Below are 22,817 nucleotides of genomic sequence, written 5' to 3' on the forward strand. Positions count from 1 at the left end.
TAATTATAAAAATGTGGAAAGTGTTAAAAATTATGAAACATTCAAAATCACCTATCAGCACCAGAAAATTACATTTTTCTGGATTTCTTTTCAGATTTTTTCCCTTATACATTTATAAAGTATAATTACAGATAAAAACTTACCACTTGTCTTATCTAATATTACAAACTAATATTTTTCCTATGTTAGTAAAAATACTTCATATTATGTTTTAATAGCTTTAATGTTTAATAGTTTATTGATTAGAATTATAATTATTTAACTGCTTTCCTTTTTAGTTGAACATTTAAGGTGTGTGTATTTTTGTCTGTTTTTTCTTATAATGTGGCAATGAAGAGTTTAATTTGTAGTATTGTTACTAGGACATATAAAATAAATTCTGATTATTAATCAAAGAAGTACAAAATTAAAAGAACAAGATACCATTCTGGAGTTATCAAAATGGAGATGATGGCTGGGCACAGTAGCTCATACCTGTAATCCTAGCACTTTGGGAGGCTGAGGTGGGCAGACTGCCTGAGCTCAGGAGTTTGAGACCACCTTGTGGGCAACATGGTACAACCCCCGTCTCTACTAAAATACAAAAAATTAATTGGGCTTGGTGATGCATGCCTGTAATCCCAGCTACTTGGGAGGCCGAGGCAGGAGAATTGCTTGAACCCAGGAGGTGGAGGTCACAGCGAGCCGAGATTGCACCACTGCATTCTAGCCTGGGCCACAGAGCAAGACTCTGTAAAAAAAAAAAAAAAAAAAAAAGGTGATAAGAAAACAATATATCTGCAAGACTAAGTCTGAAAGAAAAAATATAGGAAAATAAGATAAACAATACAGATAACAGAATGGATAAACCAATAAGCTCATATAACTGATACAACCTTTCTGGTCAGCAATTTGACAACAGATAACCAAACGCCTGAAAAATGCAATATGTTTTGACTCAGCAAGCAGTTCAAGGAACCTATCCTAAGAAAATCAGAGATGCAAAAAAAGATTAACATGCAAGATGTTTACTACAGCATTACTTATGACAAAAAGTTCAAATGTACATCAACAGACTATTAGATAAGTTTTAGACATGGATAGAAAAAAGACTATCATCTACATAATGAGATGTTGTGTTGCTACTGTGATGAGATTACAAGTACTTTAAAATTGTTTTCCTCTTTTATTTGTATTTTCTTATTTTCTATACTAAACATGTATTATAGTTTTACAATAGAAAACATCAAAAAACTCTTAGTAAGGGAAAATAATAACTTAATATTTTAATTTGTATTTCTTCAATTACTAATTAGTATTACTAAATTAATTACATTTCTTCAATTATTAAATTAGTAATATTTAATTTTTCAGGCCGGGTGCAGTGGCTCACGCCTGTAATCCCAACACTTTAGGAGGCCAAGGTGGGTGGATCACCTGAGGTCAGGAGTTCGAGACCAGCCCGGCCAAAGTAGTGAAACCCCCTCTCTGCCAAAAATACAAAAATTAGCCAGGTGCAGTGGCACATGCCTGTAGTCCCAGCTGTTCTGGAGGCTGAGGCACAAGGAATTGCTTGAACTCATGAGGCGGAGGTTGCAGTGAGCCAAGATCATGCCACTGTACTCCAGCCTGGATGACAGAGCGAGATTTTGTCTGTCCCCCAAAAAATAATTAAAAAAAAATTTTTAAATGTTTATTTGTGGCTGGACATGGTGGCATGTGCTTATAGTCTTGGCTACTTGGGAAGCTGAGGTGGGAGGACTGCTTGAGGCCAGGAATTTGAGACCAGCCTGGGCAACACAGCAAGACTCCGTCCCTACAAAACAATTTAAAAGTGTTTATTTGCAGCTGGGTGTGGTGGTGCATGCCTGTGGTCCCAGCTACTTGTCAAGCTCAGGCAGGAAGATCAGTAGAGCCCAGGAGTTCGAAGTTACAGTGAGCCATGATCATACCACCCGTACTCTAGTCTAGGAGACAAGCAACACCTTGTCTCAAAAAAAAATTTATATTTATTTGCTATCTGTATTATTTTGTGACTTTCCTGTCTTTTGGGCAGGTAGACATTTTTAAGCTCAAGAACCTGAAGGTAAAAAACTAAGATTTCACGTAACAAAAGAAAAATGAGGAATCCATAAAACACATTTAAATCTTTAAATGTCACATTACATTATAAATATTTTAAAAACTTTGCCTCACTTTGCCGTTAAGCCATCCCCTTCCCAGTTTTGATTTAGAAACTTTTGAATGAGATATACTTTACGAATAATCAACAATAAAGAATAATTCAAGATCGTGCCCCCAATGCCGTACACCTTATCCTCATTACTATCATTAAAGAGAAAAACATCAGCTCTGACCCTCATCACTAGGCTGAATCAGAGTGAGAGAGAACAGCTACACAATTAATATGGCTGGGCTCTAATGAGGACCCTGCAGTTATCCCTTCTGTCCTCAGAGCAAGGAGAAAGTCTGGTATCTTTATTTCCTGGTGTCTTGCTTTTAGATATGGCTAAAATATGACAGGAGTTGAGAGACACATGGTAAAAATTTTGTTCTTTTCTTACCTTCAATCCAGAGTGTTAAATTTAGAATTATAGGCTATCAACTTTGGAAGACAATAGTCAACCAGTGGCTCTCTGGCCTCTGCTTGAAAATATTTAAAGCCTGAGAAACAGTATCCTTGAAACAGAGCATTCCATCTTTGTTTAGCTCTAAAACTAACTCAAAATGGATTAAAGATTTAAATATAAGATCTGAAATCATAAAACTACTAGAAATAAATATAGAGAAAAAGTTCTATGACATTAGTCTGGGCGATGATTTTTTTGGAGATGACTCCAAAAGCACAGACAACCAATGCAAAACCAGACAAATGAGACAGTATTAAACTAAAAAGTTTCTGCACAGCAAAGGAAACAATTAACAAAGTGAAGAGACAACTCAAAGAATGGGAGAAAATATTTGCAAACCATACATCTTATAAGAGGTTAATACCCAAAATACATAAGGAACTCATACAACTCAACAAGAAAATAACGTGATTAAAAAAAGGTAAAGGAACTGAACAGACATTTCTCAAAAAAAAAAAACATACAAATGACTAACAGGTACAAGAAAAAATGCTCAACATCACTAACTATTAAGAAAATGAAAAATAAAACCACACTGAGTTATCGCTTCACACCTGTCAGAGTGTTTTTTTTTTCTTCCTACATTTATATTTTTAAATATAAATGGGGTTTTGCTATGTTGCTCAGGCTGGACTTGAACTCCTGGGTTCAAGCGATCTCCTGCCTCAGCCTCCTAAGTAGCTGGGATTATAGGCACATGCCACCACCAGGCCCAGCTTTGAATGGCTGTTATTAAAAAGATGAAAAATAAGTTTGGAGAGGATACAGAGAAAAGGAACTCTTATACACTGTTGGTGGGAACGTAAATTAGTACAGCCATTATGAGAAATGGTATGGAAGTTCCTCAAAAATCTAAAAACAGAACATACACCTCAGCAATCCCACTTCTGGGTATATATATCCAAAGGAACAGAAATCAGTATATTGGTGGTGATATCTGCACTCTAATGTTCACTGCAGCATTACTCACAATAGTAAAGATACAGAAACAACCTACGTGCCCATCAATAGATGAATGGACAAATATTGTGTATATATACACACAATAAAATCCTATTCAGCCTTAAGAAGGGGGTAAATCCAGTCACTTCTGACACATGGATGAATCCAGAGGATAATGTGCTAAGTGAAATATGCCAACCACAGAAAGACAAATACCACATAATTTCACTTATATATGGAATCTAATAAGCTGAACAAATAGAAATAGATAATGGAATGATGGTTACCAGAGGCTGGAGTGTGAAGGAAGGGAATGAAGAGTTGCTGATCAAAGGGTACAAAGTTTCAGATAGACAGAGGAATGAGTTATTAATCAAAAGGTGCAAAATTTCAGGCAGAAGAAGATTCTGAGATGTATTACATACAAAGTGACTACAGTCAACAATATATATTATATATTTTTAAATAACTAAGAGTAAATTTCAAATGTCTCACTATAAAAATGATAGGTCAGGTGAAGGATATACTAATTAGTTTGATTTAATCATACCACATTGTATACACATATCAAAACAGTACATTATACCCCATAACATTAGAATGTTGCATATACTCACTATATACATGAAACAATGACTTGTCAGAACCAGACGAAACAAAACAAAAAAGAAGAGATAGGTATATTCAAAATCTATCATTTTCAAGGTTTCAAAATAGGAGTGATTCCATAGGACAAGGGTGGGTAGTAATCATTTTTGTTGTTGTTGTTTTTTTGAGACAGAATCTCGCTCTGTAGCCCAGGCTGCAGTGCTGTGGCGCGATCTTGGCTCACTGCAACCTCCGCCTCAGCCTCACGAGTAGCTGGGATTACAGGCATGTGCCACCGTGCCCAGCTAATTTTTGTATTTTTAGCAGAGACGCGGTTTCACCAAGTTAGCCAGGCTGGTCTTGAACTCCTGACCTCGTGATCCACCCGCCTCATCCTCCCAAAGTGCTGGGATTACAGATGTGAACCACTGTGCCCAGCAGTAATCACTTTTGATACTTTAAGTACATGTAAAGCTTAAAGCTAGGGTTAGAAAGGTCTACTGCCTCAAAAAGATGCTGGAGAACCAGAGACTATGGAATAACCGGAAGGAGGTAGTCCAGATGAGGCTGGTGGCCAGTGATGAGGAAGATGAGGCAATCCTTGGTAAGATGTTCTGCTTTCTCTATGTAGTTCATGAGCATCAAACGAGAGATGTACTTGTTGCTGGGTCTTGCTGCTTAAGATAACTAAAACAAAAGTCCTCTGGGGATCTTTGCATGCAGATCTAAACCATGTTAATTTTGGATTTTAATTCTTTTAATGCTATGTTTAAAGGAATATAAAAGACTCATATTTATCTTTGATTATAAACTTCTTTTAATATTTGAGTTCAGGAGAGAGTTCACTGTGTAACCACACTGACTTTTCTCTATGGCTTTTATTTATCTGCAATATCTGCAACTGCACAGTTATAGTTGTGTAACTGGAAGTTTCTAAACCTTTTGAGTCACCTTAAAAATGTTTTTTTGAGATGGAGTCTTGCTCCGTCACCCAGGCTGGAGTGCAGTGGTGCGATCTCGGCTCGCTGCAAACTCCACCTCCCCGGTTCATGCCATTCTCCTGCCTCAGCCTCCCGAGTAGCTGGGACTACAGGCACCTGCCACCATGCCCGGCTAATTTTTTTGTTATTTTTAGTAGAGACAGAGTTTCACCATGTTACCAGGATGGTCTCGATCTCCTGACCTTGCGATCCACCTGCCTCAGCCTCCCAAAGTGCTGCGATTACAGGCGTGAGCCATCATGCCTGGCCGAGTCACCTTAAAAATCTTATACCATAGTAGGATAGCTACATTTAAAAAAAAATTTTTTTTCTCTCAAACTTGCCTTCCTAATTTCCAGTGTACCTAACTGGTTATGCACAACTATTGCTGCACTTGTTATAAAATTAAGGTGAAAGTTGTTGTATTAGTCAGGATAGGCTAGGCTAAGCTATAGTCACAAACAACTCCAGAAGCTTAGAACCAGGTTTCTCAATCTCAGCATTAATAACATTTTTAACTAGATACTTCTTCGTTGTGGAGGCCTCAACTGTGCACTGTGGGATATTTAGCAGTATAACTGGCCTCTACCCACTATAGGCCGGTTATACTCCCCTTGTTGTGACAACCAAGAACATCTCCAGACACTGCAAATGTTCCTTGGTGAAGAAGGAGGGGAACGTAATAATCCCTGGTTGAGAACCACTAGTTTAAAACAATGAATGGCCTTTTAAAAACATAGGCCACATGTCCATCCTGGTCTAAAACTGATAGAATAATCTCTTTCTAGGGTACTGTTGGTCTTGGGGCAGATGGGAAAAAAGAGCATGGATGACTATGTACTAAAAGCATTTGTACAGAAGCAACGTATGTATGTCACTTCTCACATTCCTCGACCAATGCAAGTCATATGACACAGTTCACATCAATGGGATGGAGAAGCATAATTCCCACTGAGGGAGAAGCAGAACTATACGTGCACATAAAACAGTTTTCCATGTTGCTTTTTCCTCATCTATGTGGACTCTTAAACTTCCATCCTCCCAAACGATCCTTCAATGTTAATTAGAATTAAAGGCAGAACAGTAGTTCCCCTATTTTCTTCCTCTGTACTTTGGGAGATAAACGAATCAGTATGGAAGAACTTATCAAAACAGGCTATTTTCATGGAATAAAAATTTTAGAAGACATCTGGATACAGTCCCACACCACTACTATATCTTTACTTGGTACTAATTTTATGGTATGCAGGAGGAACACAAATCATCTTTGTTCTTTCTTTGCCTACATGGTCTGAAAATTCACATTCTCTCCAGTGGGTCAATTTCCTGTATGTTTCCTTGACAGGAGTGCAAAGTGGCTTCCCCTCTTAAGGTATCTGTACCTTTTGGGCAAAGCATTCCTTTACAACGTCTCATAATTATTTCAGGACCAAATGGTACTATTTCTTTTTCAACAAGTTCAGGTGAACCTCTGAAGAAAAGCCCACAAAAGCCTTGTCTTTTTTTTTTTTTTTTCCCGAGACTGAGTCTCACTCCGTTGCCCAGGCTGGAATGCAGTGGTGTGATCTCAGCTCACCGCAACCTCCGCTTCTCAGGTTCAAGTAACTCTCCTGCCTCAGCCTCCCGAGTAGCTGGTATTACCGGTGCATGCCACCATGCCTGGCTAATTTTTATAGCTAATTTTTGTAGTAGAGATGAGGTTTCACCATGTTGGGCAGACAGGCCTCTAACTCCTGACCTCAAGTTATCTGCCCACCTGGGCCTCCAAAGTGCTGGGATTACAGGTGTGAGCCACTGTGCCCAGCCCTTGTTGTCTTTTCTTCCTCCACGTAACATTCTTCTTTTCTCTTTTACTTCAGGTTTAGTTTCCTTTCCACCATATCAGATTCCAATACTTCCTGTTTTTCTTTTATAACTATATCCTCCTACCTAGCTAAAGATTCTGCACACTCTCTGAGAAGTTATAATACAGCAGAGTATTCTTCAATTACAAATAAAGACACATTTTGAATACACAGAGTGTACTTTCTTCTGGTATATCAAAAATACTGCATTCTCTAAAGATCACATTAGAACAATTCCCTGAAATTTTCATACTTTTTAGTTAGGACTGAAATTCCAGGTAGAATTCTTCTACCTTGCATCTCCCCCTGGCAACAACTGGGCTAGTTATTAGAAAAACTACCTCTTTCTCCTGGATTCTCCTAGAGATAAAAGGTACATAAAGATATAATACAAACACGCAGGCAATTACACAAATTTCTTGGAGAAGTAATGACAAAAACTTGATTGTGTGTTTCACAAGTTATTGGGAGCCGGTTAAGAGTGCAAGCAGGTTGGAAACAAGAAAGTTGGCATTTGCTGGTGATGACAACTTGCCTTTATGGGCAGGCAGGTCTGTGGTTTATGGGAGGCTGAGACTGGCTTACAGAGCCAAGGACAATAAAGACAGGAGGAATTAACTTTGATTAAGGAAAGTGGGGAGGGTTCATGAATAAATAAAAAGTGCTATAGTAGAGATTAGATTTTATCATAGCTAACCATAAAGCATTAGGTGCTACAAGAAAAATACAGATAAAGTACCACAAATAATCATATAGACCATGGTCACTATCAAAAGCTCAGATATTGATTGTCTACTAATGGCTCTTCCAGCCAATTCCAGTGTGCTTTTAGAGTACTGCAAAGGTGACTCTGAAATTGAGCTACCATCAATACCCATTTTCTGCCCATTTGGCTGTTGCATGCCAGGCTCTCCAAATAGCCGGACTCTAGAGCACATCTTAAGCAAGCTGGAGCACATCATCTTTGCCCTGGGAGATGAGCTGCAAGCTTTTGAACTTCCTGTTAGGAAGTATCCATATCTTTTAGTTAGATGTTATTTATGAGTTTCATCTATGATTCTTTTTTTTTAATTTTTAATTTTTAAAAAATTTTTTTTTTGAGATAGAGTCTCACTCTGTTGCCAGGCTGGAGTGTAGTGGTGCGATCTCAGCTCATTGCAACCTCTGCCTCCCAGGTTCAAGAGATTTTCCTGCCTCAGCCTCCCGAGTAGCTGGGACTACAGGAGCTCGTCACCATGCCCAGCTAATTTTTTATATTTTTAGCAGAGACCGGGTTTCACCATGTTGGCCAGGCTGGTCTCGATCTCTTGACCTTGTAATCCACCTGCCTCCGCCTCCTAAAGTGCTGGGATTACAGGCGTGAGCCACCGTGTCTGGCCGATTTTTTTTTTTTTTTTTTTTGAGACAGGGTCTCACTCTGCCACTTAGGCTGGAGTGCAGTGATATGAGTGTGGCTCAATGCCGCCTTGACCTCCCAGGCTCAAGCAATCCTCCTAACTCAGCCTCTCTGAGTAGCTAGATTACAGGCACAGATTACCACACCAGGTTATTTTTTTTTTTTTACAGACAGGGTCTCAATATGTCGCCCACACTGGTCTCAAACTCCTTGGCTCAAGTGACCTTCCTGCTTCTACCTCCCAAAGTGGTGGGATGACAGGCATGAGTCACCATGCCCAGCTCTATGATTATTTGTAAGATGATAAATAATGGCATAGGAACCCTCCAAATAACAGCCTTCCTATATTACTCTTTTTCTTGGAACTTCAATTAACCACAGCCAAAAATCAGCCATAAACTTGAATTTTTAAAAGTCCTTCTGAGTGGACAATCGTCTGTACTTGGAAAAAGATATGATTCAAAGAGAAAGGAAGGTAGGACCAGAAAATACATAGTTTATCTGTAGGTCTGGTGGTTACTGGGAGTAATGAGTTATATAATGAACAGGAACCAGAACTAAATCTATCATTAAGGAATTCACTGGTTGCAGAGCAAAACTTCTTTGAAGTTGACCAAATTTGAGCACCTTTGCAACTAAAAATCTCTACTGTGTTTCTATGCATCGCTGGGAGGCTTGAACTAAGCAGAAGGACTTTAGCTCTGCCAACCTTTTACTCTCCTACACAGGTAACAATGGAGACTACAGATCATTTTCCTAAGCTTTCCCTAATTCCTCTATTCCTTAACAAAACCAATTCCACTTTGGGCACATCTTGTAGGCCCAGAATGCTAACACATCTTCCTCCACTTAATATGAGTTTTGATTCTGCTTAAGTCACACAGCTGCAGTGGCATGCTGTCTAGAAATAGTTTGTGTTGGTATTCAAGCTGAACAAACCCTGATTTCTATTTATGACACTCCCTTCTGACTCTTTGATTCCAATCAATGTACTGAAAATAAAACTCAGACCCTGAATTAAAAAAAAAAACATTGGCTAGATAGGAACAAGGCTTACAATACATAACCTTTTCCACGCTAAAGTTGAAAGAGGGAAAAAGTTTAATGTCCCTTCCTCTGCCACCTCTCTTCCCACCTATCTCAGTATTTTAAAATATTGATGAAAACCACAAATTGAACGCCTCCTTATTCAGTTTCTCACAGGCTGTTACCAACAATGGGGCAAGGTTACACACTAGTATCAGAAGAAAAACAATGTTCCACAAACCATAGGAAACATGTTTGTGGTTTTTGCTGTAACTGCTGAAATACACAGTATTTTGGCCCTAAAAACAAACTAGGTACAATTAGGAAAAAGGGCTTTCCAGATGTGATGGTGAAGAGATGCAGATGGGCTGCAGGCAACAATGACTGAAAATGGACTTTGGCTACTATAATTGCTAGCCAGTTTTACTACTGCTGCTGTCTGAAAGAGGCAAAAGTCTTACATTTTGCAAAGATACTACTAATGGCTTCAAAGGAATGGAATTCTTACCTTGCTCCCAAATATGTATTCCCTTTCCCTCATGGTCAAGACTGATTTACCACATTTCTTCCTTCCTTAGGGAGCTCTAAATTTCAAGTGAACCAGAAGAACACATCAGTTGAGAACTCCACAAAGGTTCACTTATGAGTTCCTCCACTTGAGAGAGGACATTTCAGTAAACGGCACCACTCTACTTTTTATAATTAAAGTATGACCTATGGGAATCACTTGTGACTCCTATCTCTTCGTTATCTTTTCTTTCTAGTTTATTTCATAGACTGATATGGTTTGGATATTTGTGCCCTCCCAATTTCACGTTGAAATGTGACCCCCCAATGTTGGAGGTGGGGCCTAGGCGCGGGTGTTAGATCATGGGGGTGGCCTCCTCATGAATGGCGTTGTGCCATTCCCATGGTAATGGGTTCTTGCCCTATTAGTTCACATGAGAACTGGTTGTTTAAAACAGACTGATATCTCTTCCCTTCTTTCTTGCTCTGTTTTGCTGTGTGACATGCCTGTTCCCTCTTTGCCTTTTTGTCATGAGTAAAAGCTTCCTGAGGCCACACCAGAAGTTGAGAAGTTGATGCCATTCTTGTACAGTCTGCAGAACCATGAGCCAAATAAAACTCTTCGTTTTATAAATTACCAAGTCTCAGGTGTTTTTTTGTTTTTTTTTTTTTTTGATGTAGTCTCATTCTGTCGCCTGGGCTGGAGTGCAGTGGCGTGATCTCGGCTCACTGCAACCTCCACCTCCCGGGTTCAAGCGATTCTCCTGCCTCAGCCTCCCAAGTAGCTGGGATTACAGGCACCGGCCACTACGCCCAGCTAATTTTTTGTATTTTTAGTAGAGACGGGTTTCACCATGTTGGCCAGGCTGGTCTCGAACTCCTGACCTTGTGATTCGCCTGCCTTGGCCTCCCAAAGTGCTGGGATCACAAGCGTGAGCCACCATGCCCAGCCAGTCTCAGGTATTTTTTATAGCAACGTAGAGCAACTGTATTTTAGTAAAATGGACTAACACACACACCACTGTTTATTCCTTCAGAATGTTTTAGTTTCATTTCTTTCTCTCCATTTTCACCGTTGAGATTATAAGCAAAAGTCCCATAATTATCTTACGTGTCTTTAATTCCCCCCCTCCCCAATCCATTCTGTATGTCAGGTTAATTTTTTCATCTTGCCAGTATCTTAGAAGACATACAATGCCTCTCTATTTTTAACTGGATAAAGCCCAAGCTATCTGTAACACTCCAATCTCTCCGTAATTGTTCCTATCTTGTCTAGCCATCTTTATCACCCAATAATTCCTTACTCCATTATTTTTACAGCATAGAATTTTAATTTTTAAAGCAATTTTAAAAACATTTGTTCATCTGATTTCCACAACAAACCTATGATGATACAAGTGTGTAATTCCCTTTTAAAGTAAACTTCAAGTATAAAATATGTGTAAACAGTACACAAATAACTAGTATACAGTTCTATAAATTTTCACAAACACACCATGAAGCACCATATGGATCAATAAATTGAACAGTAGCAGTACCCCAAAAAAGTCCTCCTAAGGTCTTCTTTTAGTTACTACCCCGACCAAAAGTAACCTCTTTCCTGACCTCTATCACCAGAGGGCAGTTCTGTCAATTTTTGAACTTTCTAGAAATAGTATCATACAGTATATACTATTCTGTGTTTGGCTTCTTTTACTCAAAGTATGTTTGTGAGATTCATTATGGTGATACATGCAGCAATAGTTTGTTTATTGGCAATTCTCTTCATTGGTGTATCTGCTGGTGTGAGGCTCCAGCTGTTTTGATGTAGGTCAGTTCATTAACCCCAGCCCAGGAAAATTCATGACATACTTCTTCCTTATTTATTCTCATTGCTGAATAGTGCCCCATTACATAAATATGCTACAATCTAGTTATTTATTCTACTGTTGTTGGTCTAGTTTTCCCCCCAGTTTCAACCTATTACAAAGAGTATTGCTGTGAAGAGTCCTATACATATTTTAGGGCATATATGTACACATTTCGAGAGAAACGGCTGGATCATAGAATATGCATATATTCAGCTTGAGTAGGTAATGCCTAATAGTTTCCAAAGTGATTGTAGCAAATTATACTTCTACCAGCAGCATAGGAGAGTGTATTCCTAACATTGTCACCAACAACTGGAATCACAGGCTTTTTCATCTTATCCATTCTAGCTGGTACGTAGTGGTGTCTTTCTGTGGTTTTAATTTGCATTTCCCTATCAACAAATGAGGTTGACTACGATCCCCTGAGAATACTGAGGACAAGATAGATCAATGGTATATCCAGGAACAAAACCCAAGTCTCCTGGCTCTGAGTCCATAGCTCTTCCTGCCACCCCACACAAACTTTTCACTCCCAGAAAGACCAAGATTCTAATGAAGCTGCCATACATGCTGTATTTCTGCCTCTACAGCCTAGCTTCAATACCTACTAGCTGTGCGATTTTGCACGAGTGACTATACTGCTGCACTGAGAGGTAGCAGCCTCATCTGTAAGAAAGGAATAAAAGTTAATTATTGGCACATACTCGATAAACATTATTGTTTTCTCTTTTGAATGCTTTAACATTATGCTTGCCACACAGGTACTCAATAATAGATGTCAATTTGGAATGTCAAAAATTTAATCTTTGTTAATCTTTTCTACCATTTTCCTCTGTCTGCCATATTTTAAGTTATCTCTTCTCTAATCTTACAAAGTTAGTTAATCTTATTTAGTTAAGTGAGACAATATAAATAATTTCTCAACTCCCTAAATGTCTTTTCCTTGCTTCTCTTAATAATGAAGATTCCTCGACACTCTTACTTTACCAAAAGACTTAGGAGGCATCTACGTTCACTTTTATCTCAGTTGCTTTAACCAAACTTGTTCAATTAAGACACTGGGAAGACTGAAATGGGAGAAACAGTTTGGTAACAGAACCTTAGAAGTCTGTATCACATACATAAAAGGATTTCTCTTCCCTATGTTCCCTACCTCTACAATCAAAGTATTAATATAAAATATGTCATAATAAAGAATCTCAAAGTATTTTAAGACAGATTGAAATGGATACTTTCAATTTTGACATAAATTTCTAGGATTCTCTTTAGTCCCAGATATGGGAAAAATTGGCAATTCCCTTCATCACTATTTCTGTTGGTTTGTGGCTCAAGCTATTTTGATGCAGGTTGGTTAATTAGCCACAGCTCAGGGAAATTCATTACACACCCCTTGGCTGAGTATTCTCCTTTCTGAGTTGACTTCACAGTATATACTTTATTGAATGCCCACTAATGCTTACCTTTCTCTGGTTTGCTAAGTAATACTGATATAATTTTGAAAATTAGAACACTACCTGGTGATTGTGGCATCTCATTAAGGACTGAGGGGCAGTCACTTTTTCCTAATTACACATGTGTAGAATAAATGAATATTCTTCTCCGTGAAGCCACTCCCCCAGCTGAACACCTGCCACCTGGCTTTGAGGGACTTACCTGGAGACCAGCCTCAGAGGCATATGGCATTTTGCATGTTTGTTTAGATTCATTTTCCCATGATCTGTCCCATTCAAATGATCAAATATGCTCAGTAATTTGTAAGTTAGTCTTATCCATGCAAATGAAGAAAAACTTAGGCTACAGGAAATCAGAGAATCTTAGAGAGATAATACTTTAGAGGTCACTTAATCCAATTCTCTGATTATACAGAGGGAGAAATTGAAGCTGAAAGATTGCAGAGACTTGCCTAAGGTGACATAGGTAACTAGTAAGGTATCTAGATTTCAAACCCAGAACCACTCTGCATCCTGTGTACTTTTCAGTACACCACAGTGCATACCTGCATTTCTACTGAGAGGCGGGGATAGGAAGATAAATTATAACTGTAAAAACATACCATTTTACTATTTATTACCCTCTGGCCAAAAGTTACAAGTGTAGATTAGATATTTCCCCATCCTTCTCTTTTGGTTCCCTAAAGAAGGCACCTATGAAACATACCTGTCTTATTTTTTTCAAGACTGCACTGCATCCATTACAGGAACTCTTGTGAACCTACTCACAGCCAGTTATTACAGCCCTACTAAAAGAAACAGAATTTAGTCATCTGGCCCAAAGCTTCTTCCTTCACCAGAAAACAACAAACGAGGGATAGAAGCAGGCACTTCATACAAATGGATCGAAAAGAAATGTACGTTGCTAATGTACCAAAGTTATTCTCTATGGCTAATGTAACTAGTTTAAATAAATTATATTTGAATAGTTTAGCTCTGAGAAGCTATATACTCTAGTACTGCATAAATTATGGAAGTATGTTAAAGTCCCAGTATAACGCCTTTAGGGTGTGAGACCACATTACCAGAGAGACTGTGTCATAATGAAGGTTTCCCAGTACTGCTGAAGGTAAGATACTTATGAGTGCGGTCTATGAGAGAACTACCTTTTAAGGAATCTTATGTTATAACATATTATGTAAACACACACACACACACACACACACACACACACACAATTATAACATTATTGTACTTTATCATAATAAAGATTCTATCAAAATTTAAAGTCAAGCACAGATAAATACTGTATGTTCTCATTCATATGTGGGAACAAAAAATTTTTTGAGGTCATGGGAAACAGTAGAACAGTGTGTATCAGGGGCTTGGAAGGGTGGGGAGAGGTTGGTTAGTAGACACAATATTATAGCTAGATAGGAGGAATGAGTGCTGGTATTCTGCACCAATATAGGGTGAATATGGTTAACTACAATTTATAGTATATTTTCAAAAAGGTGGATGAGAGGATTTTGAATGTTCACAACACAAAGAAATGAAAAATGTTTGAGGTGACGAACATGCTAATTACCCTAATTTGATCAGTATTATATACATATACCAAAATACCATTCTATATTCCATAAATAAATGCAATTATTATATGTCAACTAAACATGAAAGGGAAAAATTTTATTAAAATTTAGAAAGTAGGAAGAGACAACTTCATACCTATTGACTACCTACTTCCTAAAACACAGCTATGTACTTTTCTTATATTACTTGATTTAATCCTCACAACTCCATAATATATTATGCTCTCATTTTTACAGATCAGGAAATTAAGACACAAAGAGATTAGGTGGCAGATTTAAGATCACATAGTTTATAATACAGAGTTGGGGACTTGAACCCAAGAGTGTCTAATTCTATAGCCACTAGACTTTCCTTTATGCCATGTTGCTACCACTCACAAAATTAAAGATGCTTTTTAGCTTCCCAGCAAATTCACAGCAGATCAACTCACTACTCGTCGACAGTGTGTCTTAAACTTTGTTGGATTTGATTCATTAATCCATTCATCCATCCACCACATGGATACTAGGTGTCCACCATGCCCCAGGCATTCCACTAGGAATATACTGATGAATGAAAAAGAAGTTGCTACGGTTTGGCTGGGTGTCCCCACCCAAATCTCATCTTGAATTGTACTTCCATAATTCCCACTTGTTGTGGGAGGGACCTGGTGGGAGATAACTGAATCATGGGGATACTTTCCCCATACTGTTCTTGTGGTAGTGAATAAGTCTAAGGAGATCTGATGGTGAGTTTTGTTTGTTTGTTTGTTTTGAGATGGAGTCTCGCTCTGTTGCCCAGGCTGGACTGCAGTGGTGTGATCTCAGTTCACTGCAACTCTGCCTCCTGGGTTCAAGCAATTCTCCTGTCTCAGCCTCCCGAGCTGGGACTACAGGTGCCTGCCACCATGTCTGGCTACTTTTTGTATTTTTAGTAGAGACGGGGTTTCACCCTGTTGGTCAGGCTGGTCTCAAACTCCTGATCTCAGGTGATCCACCAGCCTTGGCCTTCCAAAGTGCTGAGATTACAAGCATGAGCCACTGCACCAGCCAATCTGATGGTGGGGTTTTTTTTTTTTTTGAGACAGAGTTTTGCTCTTGTTGCCCAGGCTGGAGTGCAATGGTGCAATCTCGGCTCGTTCAATGATTCTCTGCCTCACTCCAATACTGATTACAGGTGTCACCACCACCCAATTTGTATTTTATAGAACGGGGTTTCTCATGGGATTACAGGAGTAAGCCACCACACCCAGCCGATCTGATGGTTTCATAACGGGTGTCCGCTTTCGCTTCTCTCTCATTCTCTCTTGCTGCTGCCATGTGAGAAGTGCCTTTCACTTTCTGCCATGATTGTGCGGCCTCCCCAGCCATGTGGAACTGTGAGTCCATTAAGCCTCTTTTTCTTTCCAGTCTTGGGTATGTCTTTATCAGCAGCGTGAAAATGGACTAATACGGAAGTCCTCACGTCTTTTGACACAGAGGAAAGTGTCATTAATTAAATAGTCATGCACATAGATGTAAAATTACAACTGTTAAAGGTTATGATGGATTAAGAGTTAGTATCTCTGGGTGTGAAACTTAACATGGTACGACTGTAGCGTCTAACAGGGGCCTCTGACTCAGACTAGAGGGTCAAGAAAGGCTTCTCTGAGGAAATGGTGATTGAGTATAAATATCAGTAAGTAAAATTATTTAGATGAAGAAGACCGTTCTAGATTGAAGGAACAATATATGCAGAGTCTGAGGTGAGAGAAAGAACTGCACGTCTGAAGACACAGAAGAAGGGTGGTGTTAGGAGAGAACAAAGTGGAGCCCCACAGTACAACAGACTAGAGAAGGAGACACAACCACATTCTACTGGGCATTGCAGGCGACATAAAGGATTTTGGCTTTTATCCTAGGAGCAAAGGGAGGCCACTGAATGGTTTTAAGAAGAGTGACAACATGATTGGGTTAACTGTTTTTTTTTTTTTAAATGGAGATGGAGTCTCATTATGTTGTCCAGGCTGGTCTGGAACTCCTGGGATCAAGTGATCTGTGCACCTCAGGCTCCCAAGGTGCAGGGATTACAGGCATGAGCCACTGTGCCCAGCCAGGATTTACATTTTACAAAAACTCACACTAAAATGGGAGAACTGATTCAGAAGAGGGAAGAATGGATATATGAAGATCACTTAGGAGGCTACTAAAGTAGTCTAGGCAGTATCTTTATCTGAAAAGGTAAAAGAGGAAATGAAGAGAAATGAATGGATGTGAGAGATATTTAGCAGCGCAAAACTGACAGAACTTAGTCAATGGAGGAAATGAGAAAGGAAGACTTCTGAGATGACTCAGGTATCTGGCAGGTACAATTAGATGATTACAGAATATTGAAAGAAGATCAAATTTGCTGGGAGGAGAGGAGAAATCATAGGTTCAATTTTGGATGTGCTGTGTCTGAGATGCCTTTGAGATATGTAAATGGCAGTCAATGAGGCAGTCAATGAGTCAGCCCTCTGTATTCAGAGGTTCTGCATTTGTGGATTCAACCAACAGCAGATTTAAAATATTCAGGAAAAACAAATGAATGGCTGTATCTGTAACTAACATGTACAGATATTTTTCTTGCCATTATTTCCCTAAACAATACAGTATAACAACTATTTACCTAGCATTTACATTGTATTAGGTATTATAAGTAACCTATAAATTATTTAAAGTATACAGGAGGATGTGCATAGGTTATATGCATACTACGTCATTTTACATAAGGGACTCATTAGTATCCTCGAATTTTGCTATCTGAAAGGGGGCTAGTGGGTAGGATGTCCTGGAACTAATCCCTGAGGGATGAATGTATATGAGTCTAGAGCTCAGAGAAGAAGTCTGGATTAGAGATAAAAACTTCTGAGAGAATAAACAGTAAGCAATAGATACAGATGAAATAAAATGAGGAAAACAGAAACCACCAAGGACTGGGCCTTGAAGAACTCCAACACCTGATGAATAGATAGAAATGGATAAATCTGTACAGGAGACTAAGAAAGAATAAATGCTGAGGAAGGAGAAAAACAGGGATAATGTGATGTCACAGAAGTCAAGGGAGGAGACGGTTATAAGAATAAAAAAGTCTGATTAGCACTGACAGGTCAAATAAAATAAAGACTTAAAAGTCTGCTGGATTTAATAACATGAAGATCATTACTGATCCTAACAACAGCTACTTCAACGGTGTGATAGGGTGGAAACTACAAAGAAGTAGGAGTACAGAATGAGTGGGAGATGCTGTGGTGGTAAAAAAAAAAAAATTCAATACTCATCCTAAAGTTGTTAAGTTTTGTTTAAGAAAGCAAACTTTCATGCCTGTAATCCAAACACTTTGGGAGGCTGAGGCGGATGGACTGCCTGAGCTCAGTTTGAGATCAGCCTGGGCAACACTGTGAAACCCCGTCTCTACTATAAAAAAAAAAAAAAATTAGCCGGGTGTGGTGGCATGCATCTGTAGTCCCAGCTACTCAGGAGGCTGAGGCAGGAGAATTGCTTGAACCCGGGAGACAGAGGGTGCAATGAGCCAAGATCGTGCCACTGCACTCCAGCCTGGAAGACACAGCGAGACTCTGCCTTTTAAAAAAAAGAAAAGAAAGCAAGCAAAACTTATTAAGAGATTACAGAACACAGACACAATGCTACAGTTTTGCTAATAAAAATCCAAAAAAGGTAGGCTCAAAGTAGCCGGGTAACCCAGAAAAATCTTTATAGAGAAGAAAAGTCTTAAGCAGAGTACTTAAGTGCAAAATTGAGTGATTGAAATATGCTTAATCTAGGGAAATTAAATGAGAAAAATACATGGTGTGTGTGTTGGAGGGGGAGCTGGAATTGGGATGGGCTGGAGTGATGAAAAAAAGCCAAGAGATATAGTCTTCTGTTTTGTAATATAGGCTCAATACTAAATTATTTAGGACTAGATAATCTAGGTCCTAATGTCTCCTTTTTGCTGCCAACCTGGGGGCCAATTACACTAGAGGGTTGGTAGAAAAAAGAGAATATAAGAATCATAAATCAATTATGTTGCTCACTAGTTTTGGATGATTCTGTGTGAAAGGTGAGGATGAGTAAAATAAATGGCTAAAAAGTAATTTTATATTATTTGTGATTTTTAGGCAGTTGGAAGAAGTGGAAAAAAACACAGACTTTATAAAACCAAATCTGCAGCCTAGAAAAAAATATATATATTTTAAAACTACAGACTTTAGAGCTAGGGGGAATCAGGTGTGAATACTAACTACGTACTATCTACGTAGCTTTGGAAATGCAATCTATCTCTGCACTCCAGTTTTTCATTTGTAAAATGGGGAAACAAGCTTCTAAGCGAAGATGTTTCTGGATTTAGAGATGAGATGGTAGTACTTGATTCCTAAGCATCTAGTAAATGGTGGCTAATATAGTTGTATTAATACTAAATGAAAAAACAGGAAATACAGTCAAACAGATAATCTTGTATACCTGACAGGGACATTTTGTTTACTAGTGGGCCCTAATCTACATTTTTGTATATTTATCCACAAATAAGTGAAAAGCATCAGACAGTAAAGTGTAGTTTTTGGGCCTATTTTGAAATCAATATAATCTGTCTCATAGACTTTTACAACTAATAATATGACATATATAACTATTCAATAAATATTTAGAAAAGTAAAATATATTCTTACTTTATATTATTGCCAACTTTAAAACTTAATTATTTGTTTTTCAGATGGGGGCTCCTTCTGTCACCCAGGCTGGAGCACAGTGACACCATTATGGCTCACTGAAGCCTCGAGTTCCTGGGCTCGAGTAATTCTCTCACCTCAGCCTCTTGAGTAGATAGGACTACAGGTGCACGCCACTACACCTGGCTAATTTATTTTTTGTTGAGATAGGGTCTTCCTATGTTGAACAGGCTGGTCTTGAATTCCTGGTCTCAAGTAATTTTCCCACCTTGGACTACCAAAGTGCTGGGATTACAAACGTGGGCCACCATACCTGGCCATGTTATAGCTAATTTTGTAAAAACCAAAAGAACAAAAAAGGCAGGCCAGGTGCAGTGGCTCACGCCTGTAATCCAAACACTTAGGGAGGCTGAGGTGGGCAGACTACCTGAGGTCAGGAGTTTAAGACCAGCCTGGCCAACATGGTGTAACCCTGTCTCTACTAAAAATACAAAAATCTGCTGGTGTGGCGGCACACGCCTATAATCTCAGCTACTTGGGAGGCTGAGGCAGGAGAATCACTTGAACCTGGGAGGCAGAGGTTGCAGTGAGCTGAGATCACGCCACTGCACCCCAGCCTGGGTGACAAGAGTGAAATTCTATCTCAAAAAAAAAAAAAGACAACTATAGTTAAGGGCAAAAAAAATAACACAGGACAAGAAATGGTAAAGGGATAAGAGACAAGACAGGCAGATAGAGAAGAAACGGTCAGACAAGAGCTGAGACAGGGAAAATCTGCCTCGACTGCCTGGATCCCTTCATAGCCCTCCCCTCATTATTTCTACCTGATAGTCCAAACCAAAGCAGTCTAAGCCTCCCGCTCTGCCAAGCCAGCTTTTCCCTTGCCTGATTGTGCTGTGTCCGGAATTGGTGGGTTCTTGGTCTCACTGACTTCAAAAATGAAGCCCGGGACCCCCACGGGGAGTGTTATAGTTCTTAAAGGCGGCGCGTCTGGAGTTTGTTCCTTCTGATGTTCGGATGTGTTTGGAGTTTCTTCCTTCTGGTAGGTTCGTGGTCTCGCTGGCTCAGGAGTGAAGCTGCAGACCTTCGCGGTGAGTGTTACAGCTCTTAAGGCGGCACATCTGGAGTTGTCTGTTCCTCCCAGTGGGCTCGTGGTCTCACTGGCTTCAGGAGTGAAGCTGCAGACCTTCGCGGTGAGTGTTACAGCTCATAAAAGCAGTGTGGACCCAAAGAGAGAGCAGTAGCAAGATTTATTGCAAAGAGGGGAAGAACAAAGATTCCACAGTGTGGAAGGGGACCGGAGCGGGTTGCCACTGCTGGCTTTGGCAGCCTCCTTTTTTTCTCTTATCTGGCCCTACCCACATCCTGCTGATTGGTTCATTTTACAGAGAGCCAAGTGGTCTGTTTTGACAGGGCACTGATTGGTGCATTTACAATCCCTGAGCTAGACACAAAGGTTCTCCACGTCCCCACCAGATTAGCTAGATACAGAGTGTGGACACAAAGGTTCTCCAAGTCCCCACCAGAGTAGCTAGATAAGAGAGTGTCGATTGGTGCATTCACAAACCCTGAGCTAGACACAGGGTGCTGACTGGTGTGTTTACAAACCTTGAGCTAGATACAGAGTGCCGATTGGTGTATTTACAATCCCTGAGCTAGACATAAAGGTAGACATAAAGCTAGACACAAAGTCCCCATCAGAGTAGCTAGATACAGAGTGTCCACTGGTGCATTCACAAACCCTGAGCTAGACACAGGGTGCTGATTGGTGTGTTTACAAACCTTGAGCTAGATACAGAGTGCCAACTGGTGTATTTACAGTCCCTTAGCTAGACATAAAGGTTCTCCACGTCCCCACCAGACTCATGAGCCCAGCTGGCTTCACCCAGTGGATCCCACAACGGGGCTGCAGGTGGAGCTGCCTGTCAGTCCCGCGCTGTGTGCCCGCACTCCTCAGCCGTTGGGTGGTCAATGGGACTGGGCACCGTGGAGCAGGGGGCGGCGCTCGTTGGGGAGGCTCTGGCGGCACAGGAGCCCACGGAGGGGTGGGGAGGCTCAGGCATGGGGTGCTACAGGTCCCGAGCCCTGCCCCACGGGAAGGCAGCCAAGTCCTGGAGAGAAATTGAGCACAGCAGTTGCTGGCCCAGGTGCTAAGCCCTCACTGCCTGGGGCCGATGGCGCCCACCAAGCCCACGCCCACCCGGAACTCGTGCTGGCCCGCAAGCACTGCACGCAGCCCTCGTTCCCGCCCACGCCTCTCCCTCCACACTTCCCCGCAAGCTGAGGGAGCCGGCTCCGGCCTCGGCCAGCCCAGAAAGGGGCTCCCACAGTGCAGCGGTGGGCTGAAGGGCTCCTCAAGTGCCGCCAAAGTGGGCGCCAAGGCCGAGGAGGCGCCGAGAGCGAGTGAGGGCTGTGAGGGCTGCCAGCACGCTGTCACCTCTCAGTGCCACTGCTGTCATCTCTTGCCCAGTATGCCTTCCCTCCTAGGAGTCTCCTAACCAGTACTTCACCACAGACTAACCAGACTTGGTATAGCTATACAGTGTTCTAGGCTGCTTCCTCTCAGTCATTAAAAAACAAAACAAAACGAAATGAAACAAAGAACACCTAGATTTGCACCTGCTAAACTAAGAAGACCTTGTGACAGAAATGAGGAAGTACGTTTATAGAACACTGGGAATTTCTTTGGGAATAATTTTTAAGAGATGTCTTTGAAAAACGTTATCATTTTAAGAGATAAAAAGAGTGAAAGATGACATTTAAGAAAAGATCACAAAGGCTAAATGAAAAACCCACCCCAAGAGGACTAACCCCAATTTATTTAGTATCTCTTCTTACTGTGTGCTGAGGGCCATCTTCATTATCCCTCATGTAGAAAGGCTTGAGTGCTAATGGATAATTAATAACGAAGACAGGTATGTTGCCACAGTGCTTCACCAGGTACTTTTCATGTTCAGTCTGTAGGTCAGCACCCCACTGTAATGAGAAGAAAGAAATGACCAAAAGAGAAGACAGAGGTGAAATATACAATTCAGCACCTGAAAATAACCTACATCAATTCTAAGGGCTTCATCTTCCTGAGGCTCCATGTGTGGAGCTAGCTGCTAAGGTTACACAGCTGACTAAACCAAAGAGAGATATTTGTTAACAAGAACACCTACAGGCCTGGAAAGATGAAAGCTGAGGCCAGCAGATAAACACTATACTGTGTCCCCATTGCTCCCCCACCCCCACCCCCCAGGAGCAGATAATACAGCACCTGCAGGAAAACAAAGTCTACTTTACAAGGGGATAAAAAAAAAACAAAACTGACTTCAGAATCACAGTTTTTAATAGTGCCTAGAGCTTCTTCCAGTTATTGTTCCTAAGTCTCAGGAAATTAAATG

The 22,817-nt window shown here is 40.2% G+C and overlaps 1 protein-coding gene across 2 annotated transcripts in view; it reads right to left on the minus strand.

Moving 5' to 3' along the window:
- The window catches only part of NARS2 (asparaginyl-tRNA synthetase 2, mitochondrial), a 156,438-nt gene that overhangs the window by 7,970 nt on the left and 125,651 nt on the right, over positions 1-22,817 (minus strand). For both annotated transcript variants that reach the window (XM_032167029.1, XM_032167030.2), the window contains exon 11: positions 22,270-22,407. In XM_032167029.1, the coding sequence (XP_032022920.1) occupies positions 22,270-22,407 (138 nt within the window). The remainder of the gene's footprint in view (positions 1-22,269; positions 22,408-22,817) is intronic.

This window comes from Hylobates moloch, unplaced genomic scaffold (genome assembly GCF_009828535.3).
Source record: "Hylobates moloch isolate HMO894 unplaced genomic scaffold, HMol_V3 SCAFFOLD_11, whole genome shotgun sequence".
Classification (NCBI taxonomy): Eukaryota; Metazoa; Chordata; class Mammalia; order Primates; family Hylobatidae; genus Hylobates; species Hylobates moloch.